At 32.6% G+C, this 11,191-nt stretch overlaps 1 protein-coding gene across 2 annotated transcripts in view; it reads right to left on the bottom strand.

Annotated features, from left to right (window-relative positions):
• Nucleotides 1-656: 656 nt before the first annotated feature.
• LOC149795515 (putative sodium/potassium/calcium exchanger CG1090) overlaps nucleotides 657-11,191 on the bottom strand; it is a 91,579-nt gene continuing 81,044 nt past the window's right edge. For both annotated transcript variants that reach the window (XM_089965313.1, XM_089965314.1), the window contains one exon: nucleotides 657-9,306. In XM_089965313.1, the coding sequence (XP_089821439.1) occupies nucleotides 9,107-9,306 (200 nt within the window). In that variant the 3' untranslated portion in view covers nucleotides 657-9,106. The remainder of the gene's footprint in view (nucleotides 9,307-11,191) is intronic.

Raw genomic sequence — 11,191 nt, 5'->3', positions numbered from 1 at the left:
AATTTTGAGATTCACTTCTAATTGTTAACATGGAATGGATATCATATCGTATGAATCAAACACCTGGGTGAGCAGGGCTTTATAGTCCATGTTTTCCCCTATTTTGTAGGACCTCAAGACCAAAGTGGATGTCAATTGAAAGGTTCTTAAATGTGCAAACATAACAAATAATTTTCCTCAAATTAACTAACAATCATACACCACAAAACTTAAATTTCACACTTGTGTCTATTTTCTGGTTTCAAATTGTTATGATTCATCAGTAAGCACTTTCCAGCCGAATATTAGTACTTCATGCCATACAATACCAGACAAGACCCAAACACCTAATACAAATGAATGGACACATATACATGAATATATCCAGATAATAAAAAAAAAAAGAGCATCTATTTTACGAAACTGACCCATGCTGTCATAAAGTCTCATGAATGCTGTACATGATGACATCTGCTTCTAAAAATGGCCTAACTACTCGGGCAGAGAAATATCTTCCCAACATCAACACTCCATAATCAACAAGACCTTGATTTAAATTGAGGGTCCCTTGAAGCACAATGCCTAACATCTGCATTTATGCCCATCTGTATGTACAAATGTGTGACAAACATTATACAGATATCTGCATGTATTTTCATCAGAAGTAAGACTGCATATATCCAAGAAATAAAGCTTTATTGATAGTAAAACAATATTGAGGAATATACATAAATTTGATAAAATGGGATCACAAAAATCCATTATTGTATAAATACACACAGATCATCATAGACAATGGATTGTGAATGTATGTAGTGTATACTTGAAGGCCATTTTATAAATAAATAATGTCAATGTAAAGCTATATAAGAGAAAAGAGAAATTATTTATTTCAACAACTGAAACAAGAGTCCCTTGAAGGGACTGACACTCTATTGCCCCAAAAGAACTTCCAGGAATTAAAGATAAGACCATCTTTTTTTTTAAAAAACTGTTCAGTCTTGAAACTAGCTGTTATTGTGGACATACTGGATGTCAGATTGGCACCATTTTCAAATAGGACTAACAAGACATCAAAAGAAATATATTGGTGTAAACCTAATGTTGATATGACTTTATGTTTTGGAGGAGTAACGATAAAAGCATTTCAAGATAGCTGAAATGATGGCCATACTGGTTATTACACTGGCACCATTTCTATTTTATTCAAACCAAGCATCATAACAAGACTTTTGTTGAGAGAATGTCAATATGACTAGCAGTCTTTGCTATAACAAGATTTTCAAAATGGACCATGTAGTGTCCACACAGGAAGTCAGATCAGCACCATTTACAACCAAGGAGTCTTCCAGTGAACACCTATGCTAATATGACCCTTTATTATGGAGTAGTCATAAACAGATTGTAAAGATGGTCATTGTGGCAGCCATACTGAATGTCTGAACCACATCAATTAAATTAGGACTAACTAGGTACCATAGGACTCCTTGTGAAAACCCAACTGTCAATATGACTTTCCATTCTGAAAAGTAGTAATAATATTTTCAAGATGGCTGAAATGGTGGCCATATTTGATGTTATATGGCACCATATTTTTCATTTATGACCAACCAGATGCCATAAATCTGTTAGTGAAAACCCCATATGACCATTCATTCTGGAGAAGTAGTGAAAAATTTTCAAGCAGGCGAATGTGGCAGCTATATTGGATGTTTGAGTGGCACCACTTTCATTATGGATCAACTAGACCACTGAATGTGCATCTAAAGTTTCATGGCAAAAATCCAAGTAGTTTGTAAGTAGTAGATATCACAAACTTATGCTATCAGATGGACAAGAGACCACAAACCATCCCATAAACTCACCTGGTCTATGACTAACAGAGAGATAAAAACAGGATTTCAAACAGAGATCAGTCAGTGAATTTGATATAAAACTTTGTAGATTTCTGAACTTAATCAGTTGTCAAAATTGACATCACAATAAAGTACCATTCCTCAAATTTCTGAGATTTGATAAAATGTATAAACCCCATTCCCCTCTATATAAACAATGAAATTGAAAGCAGTCAAACATCTAAATGTTTTACCATTTAAGATATAAAAAAATAACTGAAGGAAAATAAAATCACCATATACAAATTAGCCATTTCTGACCTAAAAAAAATCACAATATATAACACATTTATATCAAGCTGCAAAAATGTGTTTCAGATTCAAGATTCAGGAAAATCTGTACAAAGTGAATTTTCAGACGAGGAAAATGGTTTAATAATGGAGATAAATATCTCCTAAGAAATTTATAATAAATTACAGTAAATGCATTAACTAAATCTGAATAATCAAAATGACAAATCTGACTATAAAATACAATATTTATTTATTTTCAGCCCTCTCCCATCCTTCTCTAAATTTACATTGCAAATCTTTAAAGCCCTTCATATCAAATATAAAGAAAACTGGCCCACAAGTAACAGATAACTATCACCATATAACATGAGAAAAAAAGTTAGGTGCACAAAAAACACTTTTTGATGAATAAAACAAATACATTTCATTTCATTGCCTTTTGCAAATGTCAAGTAAGTCATGTTTATTTGCCATCTTAATTACTTGTTCATTCAAGATAATTGATGGATGAAGCTTTAAAACATGGATTTTCAAAATTATGCAAATTGAAAAATTTCAAAAAGCAAATAATTTTGGTCCACGTTGCTTTTCTCTCCCTCCTCCTAATCAATATCATTTTAAAAAGGCTGTTTTTCATCACAAGAATTATAGTCTTCTAGGATAATACAAATGACAGACTGCAAAGTGTACATGGAACAATACTGATGTCAACCTCTGATGTACCATGATTCAGCTACTAATCGTAATAAAATAAAAGTCATGTTTTTTTCCCAAAGTATCTCTTACAATTAGGTAATGAAACCTAACTTAAATTTGTAATATTGACAAGAGTACCATGAACAACACATTATATGACTGCCCTCCCCCCCCCCATTAGTTGCACTTTATTATGGTACTAGTAGGGCTTGGTTGACATCTCACTTTTTGACCATAAAAATCAAAAGGGCACTTCCGTACCTTGAGTGTAAGCCCTCCACAAGCTTTGGTTGATGTACAGGGTCCAGAAATAAAAATATTATGCAAAACCATTTTTCTTCTTTCAGTGTCTATGTGACTGTAACCTAAGCTTTTTTTACCCAACATGTCAGTTATCCACATACTTTGGTGAATGCACATGGTATATAATTGAAATTTTTGGAAAGAGATCATTTTTCTTTTATTAGTCACACAGCTTGTTCTTTGGACCCTCAAATCAACAGGACTCTTCCTTACCACAAATATTCTTTGGACCCTCAAATCAACAGGACTCTTCCTTACCACAAATATTCTTTGCACCCTCAAACCAACAGGACTCTTCCTTACCACAAATGTTCTTTGCACCCTCAAATCAACAGGACTCTTCCTTACCACAAATGTACTTTGCACCCTCAAATCAACAGGACTCTTCCTTACCACAAATGTTCTTTGCACCCTCAAATCAACAGGACTCTTCCTTACCACAAATGTTCTTTGCACCCTCAAATCAACAGGACTCTTCCTTACCACAAATGTTCTTTGCACCCTCAAATCAACAGGACTCTTCCTTACCACAAATATTCTTTGCACCCTCAAATCAACAGGACTCTCCCTTACCACAAATGTTCTTTGCACCCTCAAATCAACAGGACTTTTCCTTACCACAAATGCAAATCATCCATAAAGTTCTAGATCTATTGATGGTGGGGAATTGAAATTATTGTGTTGACCATATTTACATAACTGGCTTATGTTCATCAACAATTCAATGAAGCCTTGGAATTTTGTTTTATGACATAGGGGCAGAATCTGGTTAAAATATTAGCATCAACTTAAAAAGTTTCTGACCCCATCATACTCAGTAAGAAGGGACCCAAGCGGGCTTTATATCAGTCATCTGATTTACATAGCTTGACAATTGCCCATTTCATTAGCCAGACTTGTGAAATACTGCAAGGACACAACCTTTGCATCATGTTGACTTTACCTGCTGTACTCTAATGAAAATTCTTTCCAAAGATAAAAACATAATTAATATGCAAGTCTTTTGCTCATTATCAAGATCTTTAAATGCTAAGTTTACTCAAAATCTTTAACTTGTGGTCAACACATTCTCATGGCTTTCACATAATCTGAATTTTAAAATTGTATTTAAGTTATTTTCTTTTTAGGATATGCTTTTTCTTATTCTTGGTAATTAAATCTGGAAGTGTTTCAGAATTTGGATTTTTTCATTAAAAGTAAAAATACAAAAATAGAAATTTTAAATATGTGAGAGTTATGGAACTGTGCATACAAAATGCCATAAAATCAAGCATGATGCTGGATATTATATGACAAATGTTTCAGGCATTTCAACCTGCAAGAATTCACACATCCTCTCATTTGTTTGTAACCCCCTATCAATTTTAAAAACAAAAAGCATCAACGATATGTATTATGCACAAAACAAAGCCATATGATTAATAAATTTGTCATTTCTAACCTGACTGTTGCCAGGGGGTCTAAAACACTGTCAACTTGTTGGCATTTAAAATCAAAAAGGAGTTTTCTTTAGTAACATGGTCACCATATTTCTATGAGCCAGTCTGTGTTCTCAAGAAAAAAATGTAGTTAACCATCTGTGATAGTCTCATTCATTCAATACATTCTGGAGTTAAATCTCTTTAAGCACATGTGTACAAGAGTTCCTCCTTTTGATTTTATTCATTTTTTGTAAAGAAATATTAAAACTAGACATTGCGTATACAGGTTGCAGTTGATAGTTTTTACTGAAATGGACTGTTCTAGAAACCAGAACAGACTATAAGCATTTTGTCTGCTTGTTTACATCAAAAGCATCCGTCTGCTTTGAAATTCCAATAAGTTGACAGTTTTAGGAATCACCTAACAATATTCAGGTTAGAAATGATAAACTGAAAAATGAAATGACTGAGTTTTGTGCATTATTTTATATCCTTTAAGCTTTCTGCCAGCCAAATGATTAGGGATTGGTTTTGTATCTAATGTGACTACAAGAAGAGGTTCTAATACTGATATATCTGCCTTGCCTGTGGATTAATATACTATTTATCAGCAGCAATATTTATCCTAGACTGCTTTATAAAGTTGTCAGGAAAAAAGAACAATAACTAATGTAGACAAGTTGACATACTCTCAACACTGATTTTGCACAAATACTTCACTCAGCATGCAAAATTGGACCCAAGTAATAAAATCTACATAGTAAATAGATTAATCAACTGCAGTTAATATTACCTAAAGACTTGAAGATATATATGTATAAAACAGTAAAAATATATTTCCCCCAAATGGCATTACACCATCTACCCATCCAGCCCCCAATAAATATAATATAAACCATGGATTCTTTAATGAAAGCACCGGGAAAATAAGTCACAGTGTTGGAAAAAGTCTTATTCTAAACTGGAATAATGTCATGGATGCAAACTAGGGAACTAGCCAAGTCTACTGTAAAAAAGCACAATGTCTGCAAAACAAATTGACATATGTTGTAATTAAAAGAAATATACACATATAATAAATTATCCACAATGTGATCAGTAATGATTAATCTCCCCAACTTATTAATTATCATTATATTTCCTAATTACATCAAAGATGGAGGTTTCATTTTAAACTATTTTTTTTAATCTTCCATACTTGAAAACACCATAGCTGTTGTTATAGAAAATTCCATTACTTTATTTATATATAATTTTGTTTAAAAGTATGACCTTTGTAAAAGTTGCCATAGCTATTACCTGTCCATGACATAAGTGACATGCTACTATAACATGCTAATGAAGAGATTATACATTATCCGACGTTAATCTACAGTGGTGTATGAATGTTAATCATAATACTGACAGTAATGAATACATAGGCTTACTAAGTGAGACAGATTTAGCTGTCTGTTTATAAAATATTTTCTTCATTTTTGGTTGCAGGATTTTAAATTCAGAATGAAATATTCACCAGGATAACAAAGCTGATTTCAAGAATGATGCTATTAAGAAAGCATAATAAAAGGTTGCATAAGATAGGGCAAGATAAATTTTGTACAAGTTTTGATATAAATGTAGCTAATACTTATTTCTAAAAGAGTTGATTATATTGCACAATGGTTATTATTCTTTTGTTTGATATATGTATATAGAAATATGAGTAATTCTTATTCTTGGAACCTTAGAACTTGGAACACTTCATGTGTTGCAGTCTCAATTTTCTTCCTGAGTTTTAGGCTGCACAAATCTTCAACGTAGCAGATTAATGAAAGATTCACACTGGGTGATGTGAGTATTGGAAAATTGATGTTTCAGTGATTACAGTTTGTATATATTTATAGTGTGCATGTTTGTACAGCATAATTCTACTGACCTCATCCTGTTCTTCCAAAATATTGGGTTAATATGACATTATCAAGGAGAAAGATTTGATGGCAGTTAAGATAAATTCAACTATAGTACTCCCAAGTTTTAAAGGGGAATAATTTAAGATTAAGGATCAAAGGAGTTGGGATATAAAAAGAGTGAGCAATGTCATATTTCGAATTTTTTGTGGGGGTGAAAAGATCAATGAATACACATGTCATTGCTCAGTAATATGCCTAATTGTTTTAATGGGCAGACCAAGCACCCCACCTGTCCAGGTCTAACAAAATTAATCTGAAACCTTATCTTTATGAGGACTGAATTGCTCTGACTGTGACATACATATACTATACACAATGAAATAGGATCAAAGTAATGATTAGTCATATTACATAAGTAATATTGTTAGATATAAGTTTCAAATAATAATAATGAAGCATGCAATTACAATTTCATGATTAACTGATTCATCATTCCACAAAACTGCCATGTTACAATGTTTTATTTATTATATAAATCCTGAAGTAAAGGCAGGATAAACACATTAGAAATGTTGTGTTTTGCTTTTGGTCATGATCACAAAAATATCAACACATTTTGCCAATGAATGGCAATATAAAAATAGACTTTCACACAATGTCCAACTTTAGTCTTGCATCTAACATATTCAAGAATCCAGATTACTGACACATTTCAAATGATATTTTCTTAGTGCAATGCAATGACATGCATGGCTAAAATACCTCATTTTTTGTATATATATATATATATATATCTATCTATATCTATGTTGAATCCAATAGCAAACTGCATAGACTCAGATCTGATGTTGCATAACGCACCATCAGATCTGGATCAATGCAGTTTGTTAGCAGTAATCAGTAAACAAACAACATTATGGGACGGCATTTCACAGTCAGCAGCTGGACTTGACTTCTAAGCCATTTATATCGCATATTGTATTTTTTTTATCAAAGAATGATAATATTTAAATGTGGAGAGGCAGTGGACCTCTAAACATTGTCTTTTTGATGATAACTGCAATTACCATTATTATTACTGTTGTTGTTGTTGTGGTATTTTACTCAACGATGTAAATGTAGGCTGTTAGTAATTAGTTTATGCTTGAAAAAATAGCTATACTTCTTCCACACTTTGGAGTAAATAAAAATATTAAGTTTGACAGAATTTTCAGATTGCTTAAGAAAATGAATTTAAAAAAATACAAATAAATTAATACAGGACTGGTCCATAACCTAATACTTATGCTGGGCTAAGTTAAGCTTTCATGTGATAAGGATCAAGAAACGCAACTGATACGGATCAATATCAGAACCAATTGGATTAAGAGATTTTGACTTTAAAGTCATCTGTCACATCCACTCAGATCAGTGATTCTAAACTTATTAGCCTAGTATGATTACATCTAATCAGGCTGCTAGATTCAATATTTCAACTTTGTAATCCACTGAATCAGACTGTTGGAGTCTAGGCTTCTGACAACCACAGCATCCAATAAAATTGTTGTTTTTCAAAATAAGCATGATTCTGCATCGTCTCATTCTGTTACACATTAAATTTCAACAAAATAATAAACAGTCAATAAACAGGCAATAAGATTGAACAAAGTAATTATATACACGAAGAAAAATTGAAAAATTAAAGATCAAGTTTTGGTAAACGAGAGTCAAACTCTGGTCCATACATCACGAAACAAAATTGAAGGGACTGGCACTCTACAGTCAGGAGGAGTAGCAATAACAAGATTTTCAAGATGGTTGGTTTGGTGGCCATATTGGATGTCAGACTGGTATAACTTTTATTTAGGACCATTTATACATGATATAAAGTCTTCTAGTGAAAACCTCATGTTAATATGATCATCCATTCAGGTGGTGTAGTGATAACAATATTTTCAAGATGGATGCTATGTCAGCCATACGGGATGTGCAGGTGGCATTATTTTCATTATGGACTAACAAGATATTATAAGAAGTCTCTTGATGAAAAATCCAATGCTGAAATGACTTTCTGATAACAAGATTTACAAAATGACTACCATGGCAGCCATAGTGGACATGATATTGATAATTAGACATCAGATGAAGTTGAAAACACCATGCTGATATGACCATCCATTGAGGAGAAACAGCAATAACATTTTCAAGGTCACCACTGTGGCAGCCAAATGGATGTTTGAGGTGCATTTTCACTTGGAACCTAACTAAACTGGGATGAATGCGTATGTACACTTTCATGGCAATCCTCCAAGTACTGCAAGCGGATAAGTGATGACAAATTTGTGCAAATGGATGGCCAGACATCTGATGATGAAAGACAAAAGGCCATCCTATAAGTTCTCCAAGCCAATGATAAGTAGAGCTAATAAACCTTCAGCATTAAATTCTATAATGTCTTATGTCTAAACACAGATATTTTAGGTTTTAAAAATGTGACTGCAATAAAACTGAGTTAAACTAAAACCAAACCAATGGAATATGATGTAGTTCAGATTAATGAAATGTACTGTTTCATAGTATCTCAACATGGATTTCAAAATATCCTACTTTGTCCACAAAATTAAGGTGAAACCTTTCTAACTTTAGACATGGGAATCAATTTACAGCTTTTGCAGATGAAAAAAAATTGCAAAAACGGTGTCAAAATATGTTAATAGTTGATCTCACATTCTTTGGGATGAACATATCCAAATAAATTCAGCTCGTATAATGAAGTCAGTACTGTGCAGAAAACATATGCAACCATGAGTACAATGCCATACTTCTTGGTCAACTTCCATCCATTGATATGTGTGGCAACCAGGAGGAATACAACTGTTGTTAACAAGGTGATTGTGGCATACAACAAGCCTGAAACAGATGATCAAGCAAAATAACCATCAATGTTAAAAATGAAGAAAAAACAATATAATAGGATAGCTGTAAAGTATGTAGAGATAAAACACTACCCATCCACAAACCAAACTTACTTAGAAAAGCATAACAATCCCCATCCCAAATTTACTTTGAAAAAGCATAAAGCACAAATTCATTCTAACATTATAACAGATGATGACCACAATACTACTGCTACTATAGTCACTGGAAAAGTGAAAAGTGGTTTCCTGTATAAGCCATAGGAGGCTTGCAAGTAAAATAAAATAATTCTTTAACTTTCATTAATAGCACATCAAATCATCTGACATGCTTGAAAACCATTGATATTATATTAAGATTTGTCTTGGCAGCCATATAAATTGGAGTATTTGTTTCTATTAATTACAACAGATGAACTATCACCAACTGCAAGAATGATGATGATACCCTGATTCAAGATATTACAAATACAAACAACTTTAAGATGAGTACTGTAAATGGAACATTATACACCTGACCCAAGTTTAATAATCCTCTATACATATGACTAAAATTGTTGTTTTGAATCTATTTTTCTTTTATGAAATGACTTTAACCATTGACTGCTGAATCCCAAAATTAATACAATTCTTCCTCACCCTTACTGCAAGTCATCCACAGACTTTGGTCCAGATATGTGATGCATAACTAATGTTATTTCATGGATACATCTTCCATAAAATATGAAATAATGTTTTGGGCTTTTATTTTTGTATAATAAAATTTTTTATTTCGTGTATCCTCTAAATGCTAAATGTTACATTGTACGTACACTTCAACTTTTATCCCACCTTGAAATTTAGATTATATTTCTCTTTATCTTTCACCTCTCCTTCCTTTTTTGATTTTGAACAATGACTTAGTTTATATACAAAGTTGACACATGTAAGTATTCTGATAAACAAAGCATGGGCATTGCAATCAATCCAAATAGACCATGCTGCTGGAACATGACTTCACTACTGATATACACACACAACTTCATATCACCTAAATTAACATGATATTAGAAGATGTCATCAGTAATAACAGTCTTACCTGATTATATGAATGCAGTCTTTGACTGTTTGTGCAGGTAATTTTATCTGACAATCTTGCATTGTTGTACAAAATATGCGAATGGGCAACAATCATTTTGGTGTATGAGGGGACATCATGGAGTGACTAAAATCACTGTAAGAGCATAGTGGTATGTATGTTTATGTAGTAAGAAAGCTACATTTAACTTCAAAGCACTTCATATCTTCATTTAAAAGTACACTAATTATTAAAAGGTTCTTTTTTTTAAGAATCGACTTATTTCAAGGGAACATGCATTAATAGTTGTTATTCTTAAGTGTGAAATGCAAGTGGGTTATTGTTGGCACATGTATTGACAAACCATTCAGAAATGTCATTTAAATCTTGGTACAAACTTAGGTCGACATTTAGAATTATTCTCTTTCCATTTACATCATTTTCACACCGCAGCAGAATATTCTTATCTGTTACAATGTTGTTTATTTGAGTCATGCTACATCAGAAGGGTGGCTACCCATGAGAGGTACTTTTGTACACAAACTCACCAGTGCAGAGAAAACTAGCCCTTTAAAGCGGGGGGGGAGGCATAATAGAGGGAACACTGTTTCAACAGTTTTAAAATTGTTTAAACGAGATAAATACCATTGACAAAGGCTGCTATAAGTAAATAACATCAACAGTTTCAAATTGTACATTTCTTTTTTAATTTTCTGCTGGAACTCCATTGATCTTGACCTTTGTTAAAGGTCATATTATTGTTTAAAATACATTCCAGGTATAAATGAATGGGGCAAATAGGGTACAAAGTATAGATATGCAT

This window comes from Sinohyriopsis cumingii, chromosome 7 (genome assembly GCF_028554795.1).
Source record: "Sinohyriopsis cumingii isolate HCF-2022 chromosome 7, ASM2855479v2, whole genome shotgun sequence".
In the NCBI taxonomy this organism is placed as follows: domain Eukaryota; kingdom Metazoa; phylum Mollusca; class Bivalvia; order Unionida; family Unionidae; genus Sinohyriopsis; species Sinohyriopsis cumingii.
The sequence above is the reverse complement of the archived record's forward strand: the minus strand, read 5'-3'. Positions and strand labels throughout refer to the sequence as shown.